The 21,000-nt window shown below is 36.7% G+C and overlaps 1 protein-coding gene across 1 annotated transcript; it reads right to left on the reverse strand.

Annotated features, from left to right (window-relative positions):
- Positions 1–1,657: 1,657 nt before the first annotated feature.
- On the reverse strand, positions 1,658–20,087 carry LOC117917095 (histidinol-phosphate aminotransferase, chloroplastic-like). Its single transcript, XM_034833322.1, has 11 exons — positions 20,064–20,087; positions 18,644–18,730; positions 15,881–15,964; positions 15,559–15,713; positions 15,329–15,426; positions 14,967–15,075; positions 14,546–14,703; positions 13,400–13,405; positions 4,949–5,085; positions 4,591–4,731; positions 1,658–2,018 (listed from the first exon to the last, which is right to left on the reverse strand). Exons 1-11 carry the CDS (start codon positions 20,085–20,087, stop codon positions 1,887–1,889), a joined length of 1,131 nt encoding a protein of 376 aa, XP_034689213.1. The 3' UTR covers positions 1,658–1,886.
- Between the last annotated feature and the right edge of the window lie 913 nt (positions 20,088–21,000).

Consider the following 21,000-nt stretch of genomic DNA (forward strand, 5'->3'; position numbering starts at 1 on the left):
AAATGGAATGAGACTCGTTTCAATGGAAATTCCATTATTTATTTACAGAGATGGAAATTTAAAAAAAAAAAAAGCAAAAATTTCTTTTAAGATTGCTTTTGAAATCTTTGAAAAATGGAGAATTTATATATATATATATAGAGTGAATATATTTTTATGCTTATTTAAATTTAGAAGATTTTATATTTATATCAAAATACTAAAAAATCATTTGAGAGAGATCTTTCAAAATCAAAATTACTTAAAATATCCTTTGTAATACGAAAACAAACCCAAAAAATACGAAGGTATCCGTATTTGAATCCTTTATAGGGACATTTAAATACTGATGGAACATTTGAGTTATCCAGAGACATTTCAATGTCCTATGCATCATGTTCAAATTTATGAAATTCATAAATTTGGCATGTTCTTTTATATTCGTTGTGAAATCTCACCTAATACACATTTAATAGTATTTTCCATGTTCTAATATATTTATAAGATGCATACCTTAAATATAAATTAACCCCAAAGTAGCTTGAAAGCGATTATTACTAGTTATTATAATGGAACAAATTGTTAACCTAATCTAATATGTCAATAATTTTTTCATTTGGTAATTTTATGACAACATACAAAAAAATTATAATGAGTCTTCCTAATTTCTCAAATAAAATGCTAAACCCAAAACCCTAAATCCTGAATTAAAATAATGCTAAATTCTTATCAATAAATTCTCATATATGCACACACTCAACTGCCAAATTCATGAACAGGTCTACAGGAAATATATATATATATATATAAATTATAGAAATATGAAATTTAAAAAAAAAAATTCTTATCATAATATCATTACATCAAATTATATCCGATTAATCAAACATGATCAAAAGATTTGAAATATAAAAGGTATCAAACATGGATATAAGATTTGGAATATAAAGGTTTAGGAATAGGATCTCAACTCAAAGAACAATTGAATCAGGGAAATGAGATATTGGAGAGCTTGAAGCTTTTAGGGCTAAGGTTTAGTTTTTTGAATGCAAGAAAACAAGAAATACAGATAATAGAGAAGAGGGCAATGGGAATAGTAGAGGGAAAATGGCGGGAAGTGGCATTTTGAAAATGTGAGTTTCAAAACCAGTTTAAAACCTACCATTTGTTTTTCAAAACAGTTATCAAAAAATAGTTTTTTAGATTAATCTTAAAAAATAATTAAAAAAGTTATTTTCTAATGTTTGATTTTATCATAAAAAACTACAAAAAATCAAATATAATTAAAAACTTACATATTTTTAAATTATATAATCTTCATAAAAAAAGAATTAAAATAAAATTCAAATAAGAAATAAGAATAATTAATTGAATTTCAATCTAATTTTTCATTGTTCTTCACTTCTTTCCTCCAACTTTTCCCGTCTATTCAGTGTCTAATATTTTCCTGAACCAAATGGTGGCTCAAAGGCCAAAGGCCTATGAGGAAGGTGGGTAATGAAAGTAATTCAAGGTATGAATATGAGGCCTCCATAACCGCTTACACATCCATAAAGTTGGAAAAGTCTTTCAAAAGAATCAAAACAATCACTAGGCTTCAATATTTTCCCAGTCAAAGAGTTGTGGGGCCTAAATCTGTAAATGGTTGAAGGAACCATTCTTCTTAAAAGATACTATATTTACATAAGAATCCCCATGTTGTTACATTTCATTTAGGATTAGGAATAGGCATAATCGAACCTACTTTTTACATGTCTTTTGTTATTTGGGACCCTATTTACTCCTTTTGGCATCAAGAAATAGGTTTGATTGTCCGTAGTTTTCATATAATATATATAAGGCATCCTCAGGATCATTCCAATCAAAGCAATTGAATGATTTTAGGAAGTTTTAACACCAGAAATCAGTCAAGAAAGGGAATTGAGACAAGCCATCAAGGCATCTGTATGTTCAGGCTTCCCGATGGAGACGCGAACATGACCCTTCAGTTCTTTGTTATTGTAGTAACGGATCATCACGCCCATTTTCGCAAGATCATCCTACATCAAAATCATTTGTCAAAATAGATATCAGAACATAGCAATAAAGGTTATGTGCATATTTCAGTTGTCACCAGATGGCTTTAAAGATGAACATTTCACGAGTGGCATATTTCAAATTCTGGGCTCAGGTCGGGACTATTTCTTATGAGTAGCATACTTTTGGTCAACTTCAGGAAATTTTGAAAACAAGCAGAGAACATTCAATAATTACATTACCACCCGTGTTTTCAGAATTATATGAAACCTTTTTTCTTTTTTCTTTTTTTGAAAAGATAATACAAAGCAAAATTTTTACAAATTTGATTAAAAGATGAAACACAATAATCTTCGAAACCAAACTTTATAACATCTCTAAGAAAATTTGACCTCCAAATTATTGATTATATATATTACAAATACCTTTCTTAACTAAATAATTTATTATTCTATTTGTTTCCCAATAAATATGATGACAATTGTACATTTTTAGATCCTAAGATAACTTCCAAATATCCTCCATTAATATCATAATAAAACTTAAAGAGTGTTACATTTTTTATTATAACAATCAATTACTATTTTTGAGCCTCTTTCAATTTCTAGGTTTAAAAACCCATTGTTCTTAGTAGCTAACACGTCATCTCTTAAAGCCATAGATTCCACAATATTATTGATGCATTACCTATTTGTCTACTTGCAACCATTTTTATAATTCCATTAGAATCTTTAATAACCCATCCTAATGCATTTTTATTCTCTATTCTTGAACCATCAAAATTTAATTTGAATCTTTCGTTAATCGGAGGAATCCAACAAATCAATTTTTCAACCACTCGAGAGACATTAGGTCCTTCATTTTGAAGATAGGAGTCAACCAGTCAAGGGAATTATATGAAACCTTTGATTCTATGTGTCTGGTACCAAATGTTCATTGGGAGGCTTCCTAGATGCCCCTAAACTTTGAGTTCCTTGAAGACAAGAGCTTCCTACTTCCTGCTCCAAACTTCTACACTCAGATTCTGTTAAAGAAGTGCACAACCAGGTCGACAGCAGAAGTTGTAGGTGCTACATTTTAGCCGCATAATAATATTTCATTTTATAATGACATGTGGCTAGGAATCTCTTGGTTTCCTTACAAATAAGTTTTCACAACCCAAGAGAGGATTTCTGAAATTTCGTAAAACTCTCACAAATTTGTTTGACAGAAGGAAATCTTTAAAGCCTCTACAAATAAAATCACAAGGAGATCCTAAGCCAGTTCTTTTTAAATCAATGTCAGAGAAAAGGAGTCAAGCATTTGCCAACCCTTAATAAAATGACACCAGACACGGTAGGTTTTAAAGACTGGTTAGGTTCATCTTGAATGGGCCATTGGTTTTTGTTGCTTTCCTAGCTCCCATTGTATACGGCCTGTCCTTTGGTGCACCTTCAGTTGGTGCCTTTAGTATTTTTCTTTTGTTTATCCATCCCCCAAGAAAAAAAAAAAAAAAAAAAAAAAAATTGAAACCAGACACTTGGAAAATATGTCCGAGAGCTCTTCATATAACGTTTGAAATCAAAGCTAGACTTGAAACATGGTTTAGAGCTTCTCATGATCACTACAGCTGCCCTCAAGCATGCTCCCTAGTTTCCTCACTCTGCCATGAAGCTATGGGCTTTTGCCCTCCTACCACTGAAGGGACATAACTTAAGTTACTAACTTACTACTCATCTATAACCTGGAATTGTAAATCAACTATGGGAAAACAATAAATTTCTATAAATAATTAAAATTAAAATAAGAAGAAGTAGTCGTTTCGCAAGAAGAAGTTGTTTGACAGATACACCTTATAGAATCGAATCCTTCAGAAATAGGTTCTTACTAATCCATGCATGATAAATAACAAGCTAGAGGAGCTATGGACCACCATCTTTACAATCATTAGTCGATCCAAAATAGTTTTGCCATTGGGCACAATTGTGATGGTTTAGTCTTATAGAATTAATACTACACAAAATTGATTCTTCCTAGTCCATGCGGTATAAGTAAGAAGCGAGTGAGGATCTACAGACCACCCTCTTAGTTATCATTAGCCAAGTCCAAATGGGCACAGCTATTCATTAGATAAAGTATGCGCTGGATAGAGGCCTAATTCTTGATATTTCATTATAGCCACATGCAAATGCTTGGGAGGTCACAAACCTGAAGCAATGGAGAGTCTCATTCCCTTAGCTAACTTTGAAAGTAGAAGTCTATGCAAACTTACAAGATCTACGAAAAAAAAAAGAAACACAAATACACACATTGCATACAGTTAGCCTACATCCCAGTTACAATGTGTGGGATTAGTGATCTCTTTACTAAATTCAATGCAAACCATTACTATGTTAAATTAGAAGAAGAACAAATCATGAACTGATTCTCTCTCTCTCTCTTTTTTGTATTAGGCAGGCAAAAAAATATATTAATAGCACCTAACAAACAGCACAACAAAGTACATGTGTTACATATGAAGTACACAAATCCTAATCCCAATCCAAACCGTTACGATGTTAAACTACAACCCCAAAAGAATCAATCATAAAACGTGGAAGCAAAAAGTAATTTTACCTTTAGCTTCTTAGCATCCATTCCAGACATAACCTCACAAAGAATAAAATTAGAATAGCTTGGAAATGGGTTGAGAAATGGCACTTCTTTCAGAAGCTTATAAAGCCTATCCCGCTCTTGTACCAAAGCTTCTTTCACCTTCTGGAAGATACAGTGAACTAGTATTAGAAATGATGTTCAAGCTAAAGGGATACTGATTCATCCCTTATCTTGAATGTTTGGGAACTAGTAAGAGAAGTAGTGTTCAAGATAAATGGATGCTATTTTATCCCTTTATCTTGAAATGTTTGGTCCTCAAAATGCGAGGATATAGCCAAACATGCAACAAAAATAATACTAAAATAAAAGACCAAAGTACCTCTAAATAGGTGGGATTCAGCAATGCCGCACATGCAGAAACTTCAGCAGCTACAGAAACATTATATGGTTGCTTTGCCCTCCAAAGATACCCTATAATGCTCAAAGGAAATGCTCCATATCCCACACGGAGTCCAGCTTAATCCTATGCCAATGTTCAGTTGAAATGTAAGAAACAATTTCATATGAAAGAAAATATAACAAAAGAAGTTATTTCCAAAAGTAGAATATAAAATTAATATGAGAGATGGCATTTTGAAGCAGAAGGAATGGGAGAGAGAGAGAGAGCGAGAGAAGGCGAGAGAGAGTGCATAGGCGAGTGTGATGGTGAGGAGGGGGAGGAGGGGTCGGCGCCGTGAAGCAGAAGGAAGGAGTGCAGCTTCATAGTGGAATCCAAGGCGTTCGAGATCATTGTGGATGATAGAAAAGGAAAAATCCAGGTCCTCATTGTGGAGAAGAAGGGAGGGGTTTCGTCATGGGTTCGATTGGGATCGGACAGTCTAGGGTTTTTCTTGGAAGGACTGAATCTCTGCATCAAGGATGAGAAAGAAGCAAGATGGGGAAGGGAATGGAAAGAGCAGGGCCGAATGTATTCCATGTCACGAGGAATAAACAAAGCGGGGGGATTTATTCGGCTAGGGGTCTCTGATCTAGAGAGGAAACGGTTCTGCATCTTCATCCCGAGAGGCAGAAGGGATAAAAAGGGGTGGATGATCATGGCGGAGAAGCTTAACCAGATGGTAGGCTCTTTTGGTAGTAGACCAGAAACCCAGGAAGGAAAGGACATGGGGAAGACTGTTGGGGGGAGATCGTATGCAACAATAGCAAAACGAGCACTGTCGGGTAACCCAAACGCAATCGTAGTGAAGGTGAAAAGGGAGGAATCAATAGGATTGTTAAAGAAATTGGAACATTGTGTCGTGGCGAGCAGGAAAGACAACTCAAGGGGAGAAGATGACCTTGAGAAGGTGGGACAGCTTTGGGCAAAATTGTGGGAGCTTAAAGGTAGCTTAGGGCTGGCTAAGTTGGAAAAAGGAAGGATTCTGCTGGACTTTGAAGATTTGGAAGAGGCTCGTCGTGTTGTATCCTCCGGAAATCGCACGATGGATGGAGTCCAGGTAGGGCTGGATTTTTGGAGTCCTAGGAGTGGATGTTGGACAGAGGAGGAAGAGACAGAGGAAGTTTGGGTGAGATTATTTGGGCTCCCAGTTTCGCTTTGGAGCCCAGAGGTCTTGAAGAAGGTGGGGGATGAATGTGGCGGCTTTATCACAGTCGACGAACAAACGAAAACGATAGGCGAGCTCCAGTGGGCCAGAATCTTGGTGAAAGGGAGAGGCGAAGCTAGACCGAGTGTTCTGGAAGTCGAAGCGGATGATGAGGTCTATGTTGTATCCTTATGGTGGGAATGTCGTCCGGTGATAAGGAGGAGTTGCAGACAAAAAGATGGTCGTCACAGCAGTGAGGTTAGGGGTGAAGAGATCTCACGCGGGGAGAAACGAGTGAGGAAGGGGTGGGTGAGTGTGAGTCTCGAGACCCTGCACCCGTCAGATGATGGGACGGGTAAGCAGGGGGTTGGATCGGGTCAGGTTGTATTTCGAAGCCCGACATCCCGGTCTTGGGCTCCAACTGGTGCAATGCACCTCTTAAGCCCAATTGCGAACCCAAAGGAGCCAAGAGGGGTTGGTGGGCCTGGTTTAAAGAGCGGAGTCATGGGCTTGAAGATGAAAGGTGTGGCTGCAAGCCCAGAAGCAGGCCCGTCGCATAGGCTTGATGAAGTGGGCTGCTCTACTGTAGGCCCAGAGTCGCCAAAAGCCCGATTGTCAAACAAAGGCCCAACCCCAAAGGGATGTACCCATCGGTCTGATTTAGTTGTAAAGCGAAGGGAAGGCCCAACTTCCTCAGCAGCCCAAGATCAAAATAACTCTCAGAAGAAGGACTCATTGTCGACAGGACCCGTTCCAGGTAATCCTCATGTGCCAGAGCCTTTTGTTGCGTGGGAGACTGAGGACTTGAGGAAGTTATATGGAGTGGCTAGGATATCAGAGACGGATAAGGCGCTTAAAGAGGAGTCAATGAGGTATGGAATGGGATTGTGCTCTTGGGGGAAAAGGGTTTTGGGGACCTCTCATCTCAATTCTTTTCTTTTTGATCGGACTCCAGGGGGGGAGTTTTTCGATCATTCTGGGGACTGGAATGAGGAAGCTCGGGCTGATAATACAATGTGGTTAACGGTGTATGAGGGCTGTAATGAAAGAAGCAATGGAGGTAAGGAATTGGGAGCAAATACAAGTAGCAGTGATAAGGGCAGGGGGATGTTTGGGGTCGGAGATATTTTTGATACCCAAACAGAGAGAGGTGAGCAGGAGGGCAAATGGGAGGAGAGTGGTTTGGCGAAATTCAGCCAATTCTTGGGTTTCCCCACGGAGGGGTTGGAGAAGGAAATCCTGAATTTTCTGACCAAAATCAGAAAAAGAAGGGAGAAAATCCATAGTAAAGAGCTACTGGAAAAATCTAAGTTCGAAAGGGAGTTAAAAAGACTGGAATGCTCCATTAATTATGAGGGGGGAATTAAACAGAAAGGCTCGGTACAGGGCAAAGGGCGCCAGATTGTGATTGTCCAATGAAGATGAAAATTCTGAGTTGGAATGTGAGGGGAGCAAATGATAGCTCCAAAGTAAAAGTTATTAAGACGTTCATAAGGAACCAGAGGGTGGACTTAATCTGTATTCAGGAGACAAAAATTCAAGCTATGTCGGATAGCATTGCGAGAAGTTTAGGATCCGGAAGATTCCTAGCTTGGAAAGCTATGAATGCGGAAGGGGCTTCGGGAGGAATTCTGATATGCTGGGATAGAAGGTCTTTGGATATTCTAGATTGGGAAGAGGGTCAGTTTACGTTATCTTGCAGGTTCCGGAACGTAGAAAATGGGGCTATATGGATTTTTACGGGAGTGTTGGTCTGTTCTCCAAAGTGGAAAGGGATGCATTATGGGATGAGTTTGGGGCGATTAGAGGGTTGTGGGAAGACCCTTGGTGTACAGGGGGGGATTTTAATATTACTCTGTTTCCGCGGGAAAGGAGTAGCCAGAGGGGAATGAATTCAGCAATGAGGAAATTTGCTAAAATTGTGGATGATCTTGGGCTGGTGGACCTTCCCCTTCAAGGGGGCGAATTTACTTGGAATGGGGGACAAAACAATCAGGCATGGGCAAGATTGGACAGGTTCTTGGTATCCCCTAGTTGGATAGACCAATTCAGTGGGATTAATCAGTGTAGGCTACCTCGTCCGGTATCCGATCATTTCCCAATTACGTTAGTGGGGGGGATAAGACGAGGCCCGACTCCATTCAGATTTGAAAAAATGTGGCTTAAGGTTGAGGGCTTCAATGATCTTGTTCACAGCTGGTGGCAAGGAATTGAGGTTAGGGGCAGTGCTAGTTACAGATTGGCTACTAAGATGAAGGAAATCAAACAGAAATTGAAAGTTTGGAATAGAGAAGTCTTTGGAAAGCTGGAAAGCAACAAATCTTTAGCCTTGCAGCAGGTGGAATTCTGGGATAGGGAGGAAAGTGAAAGAATTCTGACTGTGGAGGAAACAGAGCTTAAAAAAGAGGCAAAGGATAATTATAGAAAATGGGTGATTATGGAGGAAACTCATTGGAGACAGCTCTCTAGGGAAATATGGCTGAAGGAGGGGGATAGAAACACGGGTTTCTTTCATCGCATGGCAAGCGCTCACCGTAGAAATAACTCTTTGGAGAGAATAAAGATCAATGGGGTGTGGCTGGTAGAGGAGCAGGAAATCAGGGAAGGAATAGCTAATGCGTTTCAAAGTTTGCTTTCAGAAGATATGGGGTGGAAGGCGGACATAGGGAATCTTCAGTTTGATCATATCAGCCTACAAGAGGCTGAGAACTTGGAGAGGCCCTTTACAGAGGATGAAATCCATGTGGCTTTGATGGAGATGAATGGGGATAAAGCCCCCGGTCCGGACGGCTTTACTATGGCATTTTGGCAAAGTTGTTGGGAGTTCATTAAAGAGGAGATTTTAGAAATGTTCAAAGACTTCTACGATCACAGCTCTTTCCTCAAGAGTCTCAACAATACTTTCTTGGTATTGATCCCCAAGAAAAGTGGGGCTGAGGAGCTTAGAGACTTCAGACCTATTAGTCTCTTGGGGGGGCTTTACAAGTTATTGGCTAAAGTGCTAGCTAATAGATTGAAGAAAGTAGTAGGTAAGGTGGTTTCCATTTCTCAGAATGCCTTTGTGAGGGGAAGACAAATTCTTAATGCCTCTTTAATTGCAAATGAAGTGATAGACACGTGGCAGAAACAAAAAGAAAAGGGTATTATATGCAAATTGGATATAGAGAAAGCCTATGACAGCATCAACTGGAAGTTCTTGTTGAAGGTGTTGCAAAAGATGGGCTTTGGGACTAAGTGGGTGGGGTGGATGTGGAGTTGCCTATCCTCAGCTAAATTTTCAGTGTTGGTTAATGGAGTGCCTGCAGGTTTCTTCCCTAGCACTAAAGGCCTTAGACAAGGGGATCTTTTGTCTCCTTACCTCTTCATTATGGGGATGGAAGTGCTAGATGTTCTTATCAGGAGAGCTGTGGAGGGGGGGTTTTTATCAGGATGCAACATAAGGGGTGGAAGTGGTCCCCCATTGAACATCTCTCACTTGTTTTTTGCTGACGACGCAATTATATTCTGTGAGGCCAGAAAGGATCATCTAACTCACTTAAGTTGGATTTTATTATGGTTTGAAGCGGCTTCAGGGCTAAGGATTAATTTAGCCAAGAGTGAAATCATTCCAGTTGGAGAGGTGATGGAGATGGAGGAGTTGGCTATTGAGCTAGGCTGCAAGGTGGGGTCTTTACCTTCTCAGTAATTGGGTCTTCCTTTAGGGGCCCCAAACAGAGCGCCTTATATATGGGATGGGGTGGAGGAGAGAGTAAGGAGGAGACTAGCTCTTTGGAAACGGTAATATATTTCTAAAGGAGGAAGAGTCACCTTAATAAAAAGTACTTTGGCTAGCATGCCAATCTATCAAATGTCTATTTTCAGAATGCCCAAGATTGTTGTTAGAAGGATTGAGAAAATGCAAAGGGATTTTTTGTGGGGAGGGGGAAATATGGAGGGAAAAGTTCATCTGGTTAAATGGGGGTGGTATGTACAGACAAGGATAAAGGTGGGCTAGGACTTAGGAAGCTAGCTTTGTTGAACAAAGCTTCGCTTGGCAAGTGGATATGGAGGTATGCCTGTGACAAAGATAATCTGTGGAGACAAGTGATCAAGGTGAAGTATGGGCAGGAGGGTCTTGATTGAAGGCCCAAAAAGGTAAATGGGGCCATTGGAGTAGGGGTTTGGAAGGAGATTTGGAAAGAATCAGAGTGGTGTTGGGATAACATGACATTCCAAGTAGGGAAGGGCAACATGATCAGATTTTGGACAGATGTGTGGTGCTCAGAATCTTCATTGTCTCAGTGTTTCCCTCATCTCTTTGGTATGGCTATGCAAAGGAATTCAACGGTTGAGGAAATGTGGGATCAAAATTCGGGTCAAGGAAATTGGAACCTACACTTTGTGAGGGACTTCAATGATTGGGAGTTGGAGTTGGTTGGGGACTTTCTCCACATATTGAGGGGTTTCAAACCCTCCTTGGAGGAAGACTCAGTTCTATGGAGGAAAGGAAGAAGTGGTCAGTTTTGGGTCAAGGAAGCTTATAGTTTGTTGGCGAAGTCTGATGATATAGGTTTTCCTTCAAGAAGCATTTGGGTGGCAAGGGTGCCAACTAAAGTTGCTTTTTTTGCCTGGGAGGCGACATGGGGGAAGGTGCTAACTTTGGATAGACTTCAAAGAAGAGGACTTCAACTGCCAAATCGTTGCTTCTTGTGTGGCTGTGAGGAAGAAAGTGTAAATCATATCCTTATACATTGTATAGTGGTTAGAGCTTTATGGGATATTGTTTTTGGTTTAGTTGATGTGAAATGGGTTTTTCCAGAAACTGTAAAGGAGGTTTTAGCTAGTTGGAGGGGATCGTTTGTGGGAAAGAAAAGAAAAAAGATATGGGATGCCATTCCGTTGTGTATTTTTTGGACGATGTGGAAGGAGAGGAATAGATTAGCTTTTAGGGGAGGGATTTTGAATGTTCAAAAGTTAAAGAATTTTTTTGTTTGTAATTTGTGGAGTTGGGCCAAATTATATGTAGGTGAGGAGGCGTTCTCCCTTATAGGCTTCTTAGAGTGGATAGCTTCCACTTAAAGGGAGGTGATTCTTTGTTTTTGTTTTTTGAGGCCTAAGCTGCCTTGTATACTTCCTGTATGCTTTGCGGCATTTTGCCTTTTTTAATGCATATCCTTTACTTATCAAAAAAAAAAAAATTAATATGAGAGATGAACCATAGGACCAACTTCTATCTTCAATACCTCCAAACTAGTATCCTATGCATGAATGAGACCACAATCCATTTATTTACAATTAGAAAATATTATATTTTAACTTTGAAAGAAAAAACTCTTTTATGATGTTACTTATAGTCATCCAAGTCCCTTTATTTCCAAAGATAAATATTATGGTTGCAAGTTTAGGGGTGATACCCCTATTTTTATTTTTATTTTTAATAGGCCAAAGGTAATACCCCTATAGAAGGTGGCTACTTAGCAGACCAACAGATCAAAGAGTTGAAGGCATGTATGGGAGGAGTGGCAAAGATGACATGATTCACATAATAAAAAGTAATGTATATGAGAAAAGAAAATGTCAGATTTTCTTGTTCACATGAAAAACCTACATCAAGTAAACTGATATGAAAATTGAGACATTACAAATAATGGTATTAAAAAATACATCTTCAATGACATGCACTTGAGAAACAAATTCAGGGGTGTATTTAGAAGTCTATCCATGAACCATGAGAGACAACATGGATAAATTTTAATCAAATAACTTGCAAAGATCCATGAATTTAGTTTCTTTATAATTGAAATTTTTTTATAAGTAAAGGGATAAATTTTATAAAAAACAAAACAAGGATGCGATAAAACAAGTTATACAGGAAGGGAGAGGACAACCCAAAAAACAACCAACCCCTCCCTCACCAAAAACCCACCCAATCAACAAAACCAATAAGAGATATTGAGCCTACTTCTATATACGTGCTACCCCATGACAAAGGATTACTAAAGAATGAATGTTTCAGTACTTGAACCAGCAGTTTTGCATAAATTAAAATTACTATTTGCATATAATTTTTATTTTAAATGTCTAGTTGTACAAAAAACAACTAAGGAAAGGAAAAAGGATTGGTCCAACACTGGTGAATAACCAAATTATAATATCCACTATATCTGTGGATGCACAGTTCATATTTGCATCTCAACCTTTAGTTATGAATGTAAATTTCAATACAACATGTAAATTTCAACCAAATTTTAAAGGTGATGACAATAATCAACTGCTACAATGTAAATTTCAATACAACATCAATACATTGATACTATCAGCTTGTACTAATTAGTTTAAGATTTACTACTATTGCATGGGAATCCTGCTTATTTCCTGCATAAAGCAACAAGAAAATAAAGATACATATTGATCTTCCAAGGTGCACACAAAGTACCATAGAATGTCAAAAAACTATATCACTTATGACAGAAGTCAGAGCATAATTATATGTCAGTGCACAAGATTAGCACATCCAATATGAATTGGAATACATGAAAAGCCACTCAGTTCTATTAGTTAAACACCATATGTTGGATACTGATCGCACTAAACCTTCTTGAACCTAAGAATAGTATTTTGAAAAAAAAAAGTGGGGGGAAGATGTTGCTCTGAAAGTAATAAAACAACTGAAATAAGACCAGCTAATATTCACATAAGGTACCCACAAGAGAAAGGTGTGTCCACCTTCTTACATGTGTCTTAAGCTAGACTTAAAAACACTCATTCATTAAGGTAATACCAATGTTGCAATATCCATGTCCTATTACAACATATATTTCATTTATAGTATTCACTAATAACTAAAAATATTTAACTTCAAGATCTTGTAGTATTGCATGATCATAATGATTTTGGCCCAGTAGAAACCAACACATAGTGGCAAGTATACAATAATCTTGGGAAGAAAAAAGAAATAAAAAATGAAAAATAAAATAAAGCCATCCTAACTGTCAGCCTAGAAGAAGCAACATACTATATGAGAGCATTATATCATCCATGATTTTACTTCTAAATAACTCCTTAAAATCCATATGACCAAAAAAGGGACAAGCACCACGAAATACTATAGGATCTAGGTTTCCCTACATTCGATTCCTCTAAGGTTATGTTTGAAATGCTAGAATAGAGAATAGAAATAGGAAATCAATATCATCTCTTATTCACTAATGTACTTGGATTGTTTTGTAGAATGGGAGTAGGAATAAAAAATTCATTTTTATAAAAACCAAGTCCTACTTCCATTAGGACTTTGATTCCTCTCTTCTATACAATATCATGATTGACTTCCATTCTCATCCTATTGCCATTCCTATTCCCACATATCAAACACACCCTAAATGCTTTTATAAATTCTTGTTTGAATCAGTCGGAAGATCAATAGGAAACAGAAGCCTTTCTTTGATATATGTCATTGATATTTTGGGTCTTAAGGAGAGAAGAGTCTCTTCTTTTCTCCTTTTTTCTTTCTATTGTTTTTAATCATTGTATATACACCATGCACATGGGCTGCATCCCCTTTTGACATCTATCGTATAAATTTTACGTATCAAAGAAAATTGAGAGACCACTCCCATACCATCAAGTTTTTTTTCTCTTTGATAGGTGACCACTCCCATACCACCAAGTTCATTGCCACTAAAGCAAACAACCCTTGCCATAGCACATGCAAAAAGAGGAATGTATAAATATGCAGAAATATTCCTTACAAAGGGCAACGTCGCTTTGTGCAGGTAATGATTCAAATCTTACAAATAATAAAGGAATAGGTATAGACATTTCATGTCTCTCACTGACAACAAACTCTACTTTCTTCTTTTGTTCTTCTTCCTTCTTTGAACCTAAACCATCTAAAAAAAGATAAAATGGAACCCTTTCAATTAAAGGACCAACATTTCTTCCAAATTTTTTGGTAAGCATCAAGGGCATTCATCCAGCTTTACCTTCACCACTGCCTTCGTTTTTGTATTGGATTATTAGTTCTAGGCTGGGGTATGGTTGCTGGTTGGTTACGTGTTAGGTCGGTCTTATTTCTCTATTATCTTTCTTTTTGTACTCCTATCACTATAAATGATCTCTCATCCTTCTTTGCTAACTCATTTTTTTTATATAATACAATTCTTGTTTCTTTAAAAAAAAAAAAAAAAAAACTCAAAATTGGGGTTAATTACTGACAAAAAGTATTATGTACATGCATGTTTCAACATATAATTGGCTCATTGGTACAACAAAAAAAATATTTAAGAACACACCAACTCTTTTTATAAATGTCCTAGGGACAGTTAAATTCTCAGACTTTTTCATTCATCCCATTCTACACGTACATCTCTACATAAAATCGCCTCATTATGTAGGCAAAAAGATTATGAACATACCAGCTCTTTTACTAAATGTCCTCAGGACAATTAAATTCTCAAACTTCTTCACCCATCCCATCCTAGACTTGATTCCCGAAAACTCAATGTATGCTTCATCCAGCACAAAAAAAATAGGCAAGTCAAGGATCTTCAAAAGAATTTCATCATTGATTATACTACAAAATAAGGAGTAAGACAACAATAAAATGTATCAGAATTTGAAAACACTTGATAAAATAATAGCATACAGTGTCGATCATCATATGTTCAAAGCATGTAGCTAACTCCCAGGATCAGCATAACCACAATTTAATTATACTAATAATCTAAAACTTGAACCATTGCTCAGTTACGTAAACAAGTAGAAAATATGTCACCATTTTGGTTCTTTATATCCCTAAAATAACGTTCATAAAAAACAGTAACAACTGAGAATTACCTTTCATCTGGATTGTTAGGAGAAGTTAGGAATATGCATTTTGGTTTCTCCTTCTGAACAACATCAGCAGTGAGTTCTACATTCAGGCTGAAGTCTGAATTCCTCGGTACTACAGTGTGATATGAAAATTTACGGCATTACAATTGTTTGAGATGATGTGACAATAAAAAAATAAGGCAAATAAGAACATAAATGGCAGATTTTTAGCAAATAAATGTAGATGACAGGAGTTAAGCGCAGGAAACCATGTTTAAGAAGTGGGACTAAAAAGTAGAAAAATTCAAAAAAGGGTGTCAATAAATGTGGCTTTCAGTAATAAGGTGTCACTAATATAATTGAAAGCTAAAAGGCATAAACTTTACCTTTGAGAACAAGTGCCCCATTAACAGCAGCATCAAATTCATACATTGTGAAAATTGGCGGGCAGTCCACAACCTTGTCTCCAGGATCCAGTACACATCTGTAATCAGGAAGTCAATGCAATAACAAACAAATTAAATAATTAGGAATTACTAGAATTAGATAGATACTACAAACTGAAGATCAATATAATTTTAAAGATAAAGTAAACAAAAAATCTTCCATTTCTAACCTCATAATCAAATCAATGAGCTCATCTGTACCACATCCTGCAAGAATATAATCAGACTCAATGCCCAAATCTTTTGCAAGTGCAGCATGTAAACGACAGCTTTCAGGATCAGAATAAACATATGGGAATTTCAATGACCCCAAAGCTTCGAAGACCTGCATAACATTGGGAAAGAAGTACATAATTGAATAAGTAACAGTTAGAAGTGCCAAAAATGTATAATTAGCTTTCAAAATCAAGTCTTAAAACTTGATTAAAAAGTTATAAAATCTGCAACATTTTTTGTACTAAAAAAAAGTTTCCAATCACATGTCTCACTTGCCTCTAGGGGTGGACTATAAGGGTTTTCATTTGCATCTAGCTTGATAATATCTTCAGGCTTGCTACCAAGACGCGATGACAAAACCTGAATTAATAATAAATGCATTTCATTCAATTTGAAGGCGAATTACTAATTAACATCATGATTCATTCAAGTGCCTCATCAACCATACATAATTACCAAGTGCCCTATAGCACACTTATCCAAAAATTGAAGATTCCATAAGAAACTTCAAAATTCTATAAGAAACTTCAATACTACAACAATAACCAATCAAACACAAAAGACACACCCAAACGAACATATGCATAATGAACAAATTCTCCACTCTATTATTTATACATTCAATCCATTTGGATAATATGTGTGTGTGTGTGTGTGTGTGTGTGCATGTGTGTATGCGTGTGTGTGTGCGTGTGTGTGTGGTAGTGTGGGGTGTGGGGTGTGTTTGATAAGCAAATAAAAAATTATATTAAAAGCATCTATGATGAGGGCAACAAAGTACACAAAGTGTATACAAAAAGGAAACAGCAAGCAAGCAAAAGAGGAGAGAACACAAAATACAAGCTCCCTCCCTTTACTTGAAGGTCAAATAATCAATGAAACCTATTGTACTCATTGAATGATTATCTATGTACACTTGAACCTATTAAAAAAAATACACATGAAAGAAGATTTGATGGCTCAATCCATCTATTCAAGATCTTCAAAGGCCCTCCTATCTCTTTTTCTCCATAAAGTCCAATTGTCCAAAACAAGCACAAGGGAGCAATCATCCAAGGTTTCTCTCATTTCTTCTCCGCAAAGGATCAATGAGGTTTCCTTTCATGGAAGAGTGAATCACTCAAGCTACTCCAAACAAAGAAAAAATAAACTATCACAGAATTCTTGCCTTTTAAAAATGAAGGAGCATATAAATTGATTCTTCTGCATCTTTACACGCTAACATCTATTTGACATTATTCATCCCTTTTTTTGAGTTGATCTAACATCAATATCTTTTTCAAAATTGTTTCCTGTGCAAAAAAACCCCACCCTTGATAGAACCCAAGGTCTCTAAACTATGTTTGCAAGGAATGACCCTTTTCCACCACAAGCCAAGTAAAAAAAAATTAACTAAGAACTTGCCACTCTAAGAGTCATTCAAACCATTTTGCCCACCTCACCCCTTCTAATCGAGCTTGATTGCAATCTCCGTAAAAAGGCCTCCACTCCTTCAAGTTCCAAATCATGGAAATGTCTTGAAAATCAAGGGCTCCCTGACACCCACTTATCAGAAAAAAAAAAAAAAAAAAAAAAAAAGGGGGGGTTGGGGGGGTCTCCCAACACCCCTGCCCAAATGGATAAAAACATACAAACATTAAAAAACTCACAGTAGTAAGCAAAATTCTATTAAACCAAGGCCAAAATTAAATAGCGTTATTGTATCTAGGCAATGTTTATCCCAAATAATAACAATAATTATTGTTGTAAGATTATTGGAGGCTTCTTTGGAGTGAAGGTCAACCCAAGTCTAACCAGTTACAAGATCCTCAAACAGAAGCCCACTGACCCAATGAGCTCAACACAAGCTCAATTTAGTACATGTTCATAACTTCATTTTCTTGGGAAACAACCAGCATTCAGAATTTGATTTGGTTATTTTTCGGACTTGGCCTTCATCCTCTTGGCCATTTACTTTAATCTATAACTAACAAGAAAGGAGAGGTCCAGACTTTTGTTTCTTTCTCTTTTTTTTTTTCCATTTCACGACAACCAAACACCACCCAAATCCTTGGGTTTTTGGGGATGAATCCAATCGCATATGATAGATGGAGGTTGTGCTACCAGATATGAGAGAGAATTGTACCAAAGACATGAGATAGAGTCAACTACAAGAGATGACAATGACAACAACCATGAATAGTGCAGAGTGATGGCAGAGAAGGGACAAGTATCTCCTACAGTTCTGAGAGGAGTCAGTTGTTTGTTGCTAGCCCCTCCTAGGGGTGTAAATAAGATTGGTCCCATCAGTTTTGTGAGAAAAAATTGACTGGAACGACATAGTTTATGAATTCCAAAGAACCATATATTTTCACTGAAAAACTGAAGCAAATCAAACCTTTTAATGTCAGGTTGGTTCGATTTTGCCCACTGGTTTTAGCCCAACATCAGAACTCATTTTTGGGCCTTATGCCCAATCGAATATTGAAGTGGGTTTATTTATTTTGAAACTAAATGCCTATCAATTCGGGTTTATATAAAAGGATCCTTTAAAGTGGATATTAAAGTGATTTCGCAACCGCCAAACTTGTGGAAACGAAAACCACGCAGGACATATTTGCCTGCACTTGAATCGTCCAACATTAATCTGGTTGGACATCAAAATTCCAAGGAAGAAAAAACAAGACCACAAGAGAGATGTTCATTATTACTGACTACACAAATGGCATTCATAGATCTCACACTAAAAATTGATTTTAAACAATCATCTCTTGGAAACACATGTATACCACCAGATTTAAATACAACAACATCCTTGCCAAGAACAAATCACACGATAAACTACAAAGCTAAATTCTTTTGGCAAATTCCCAAAATGATATTAACACAGACCCCAGAATGTGTAATCAGTAGTACATGAAAAACCATAATTTACCAAGACATGTCCTCTATCCCGCAGTCATGAAACCTTCAACCCACACCACTTAACTCACAACTTTAAATTTGAAAAAGGAGAGACATTCCAATGCATAGGAACATGTCATATATTTCCAAACTAACCTCAATAGACCGTGGGAACGGAGTAGAATTGTGCAAGCGGTGAGAGCGGAGAGACCGTGGGGATTGTGGGCGGAGGAAATCAGAGATCTATCGCGATTCGAATCAGAGGTCCTGAGGTTCCCCAACTTCGCGAAGCCGCCGGCGAAATCTTCCCGTCTGGAGACCCAACTCTCGTCGTATTCGCTCTCCCACCGGCTGATTCGGTTAGGGCTTCGTGTCTGGAGTCTGGTTACCCCACGCACCCTGCACGCGCACGCGCGCGCGTCCGCATGCTGTATATAGATTAATTTATCACCATATATAAATTTTCTATGTTTTCGTTTCTTAAGAATGCCTTTGGTTAAAAAGAGGGAAAATTGTTTTAAAAAAATAAAATGCATGAAACTTATCTTGATTTTTTTTTTCGTGAAAAATAATGAAAATTATCAAATTGTATTTGTTCATTATTTTTTTATTTTCTTTTCTCTATTAGTTATTTTAATAATATGATAATATAATTAACAAAAAAATTTATCAATTATGTTTTTTTATTTGGTACAGATTTTTTACATGAAAAATCGTCGAATATTTTTCTTATTTTATGTGTTTTAATAGTGTAATAGAAAATTTAAGTATATCTCTAATTAACAAATGTATTGACTAATTAAGGGTATAAAAATATAATATTATTGATAAAAAAAATGAATATATTGTGTTTTCCTTATGTTTAAACAATTGAATTGAGGTGTAATAAATAATATAATTGAATAATTGAATTGGGATGTAATAGATAATACAACTACTAAGACTCTCATATCATGTACTAGATCATGTAATGAATCCAATGAGTTATTTAAGGGATTGAGATTTGAGAGTAAAGAAGACTTTGCAATATGTTACGAAATATTAACTGTTTGTGAATTAGAGTCACATTTATGAGCTGTGAGGTATAAGAAGTGGCAGGTGAAGATATTGAAAATATTGTTTGTGAACTAAAGTCACATTTATGAGCAGTGAGGTATAAGAAGTGGTAGGTGAATATGTTGAAAATATTGTTTGTGAACTAGAGTCACATTTATGAGCAGTGAGGTATGAGAAGTGGCGGGTGACGATGTTGAAAATCTTCAATGAGTAGTTGCATTTTTATTCATATATTTTTGTAAGTATAGTGAGGGATTTCTCTAGTAGAGGATGACTTGCCTTTGAAGGAGCTTAAGGGTTTTTTTTATATAATTTTTTGGTCTCACATGTCTTATGCCATTTAAATGCAAATATTTTTCAAAGTTGACCAACTCTTTAAGGTAATTTTCTTCATAAATTTCCAACTTTAAGTTAAATTTAAGTCAATTAGTCAAATATTAGGTATATCTGTCAAGATAAGTTATTGGGTATGTTAATTCCCCTAAGGTTAAGTTCATCATTTTTTTTATCCTTTTAGCACCTCCTTCCTCGTGCCCTTGCCCATTGCCACCCTCCCACCCCCCACTTCGCCCTAAGCACTGACATTGGTCCAAGTAATTGTTTCTTATGTTGGTCCTTACTTAAAAGGTTAAGTTTATTTATTTATTTTTTATTTTTTTATATTTGATGAACTATCTCTAATCAAATAGTTTTATGAAGATGTTGAGCTCTAATATAAGGAGTCATATTGGAGCAATAAGTTTGCTTGAGCTTGATTGAAAATTGTCATGGAGACCTTTGTTTGAATTTAGCTCTAGTAGGCGTGTGATGAGTTCTTTTAGATAGTTACTAATAGATTTATCTCATGTTGAGGATGTTGACCTTTGTAGGTTTGATCTTTAAGTAGTTTCTTTTTTTGTCTTTAGTCTTCTTTAGTTTTCTAATTCGTACTTGGTCATTTTTTGTTTTACTTAAGTGTTAAGTATTGATCTGAAAAAGATATCAAAGAGTTAAGTTGTGTTGTTGTAGTCGAAATTACTTGGAAGTGCCCAATATGGTTGTTTAAGGCCTTAAAAATAACTCTTTTTTAGATCATTTGCTTGTGATAGAGTTGAGCCTTAGGTGTCTTAGCAAATCCAATTGGAGATTGACATGTGTGTTCCTGACAACGGGCCAATAACTTAGCCAATTTTTAAGAATTGAGATTGGGATTGGAGGTTTAGACATTGCACTTCTGATGGTGCAAAACATGTTTGAGTTTGAAGTGGTTTTTCTTGCAATCTTCTTATCGGGAATAAAAAACTTAACTAATATTCATTCGATTATTCCTTTAACTTCAGAGTTATTACCTTTGTAGGGCTTTTACTTGTTGCCTTTGTAAGGATTTTGATGACATTTTTATTCGTTTTAACTGTTGTTTATCTATTGAATTTGGGAATGAATGGTTGATATCTCTCCTTGGCCAAAGGAGGAGGCGA

The sequence above is a fragment of the Vitis riparia genome, chromosome 6, assembly GCF_004353265.1.
Source record: "Vitis riparia cultivar Riparia Gloire de Montpellier isolate 1030 chromosome 6, EGFV_Vit.rip_1.0, whole genome shotgun sequence".
Taxonomy (NCBI): Eukaryota; Viridiplantae; Streptophyta; class Magnoliopsida; order Vitales; family Vitaceae; genus Vitis; species Vitis riparia.

What these genes read in the sequence shown, in the direction of transcription:
- LOC117917095 (XM_034833322.1), bottom strand. Translation starts at nt 20,087, where the DNA reads ATGGGCAAGGGCACGAGGAAGGAG. An exon ending in CTCATTGATTTGATTATGAG is followed by an intron (nt 15,427 to 15,558) that starts GTTAGAAATGGA and finishes TCCTGATTACAG; the next exon opens with ATGTGTACTGGATCCTGGAG. An exon ending in CCTAACAATCCAGATGAAAG is followed by an intron (nt 14,704 to 14,966) that starts GTAATTCTCAGT and finishes CTTATTTTGTAG; the next exon opens with TATAATCAATGATGAAATTC.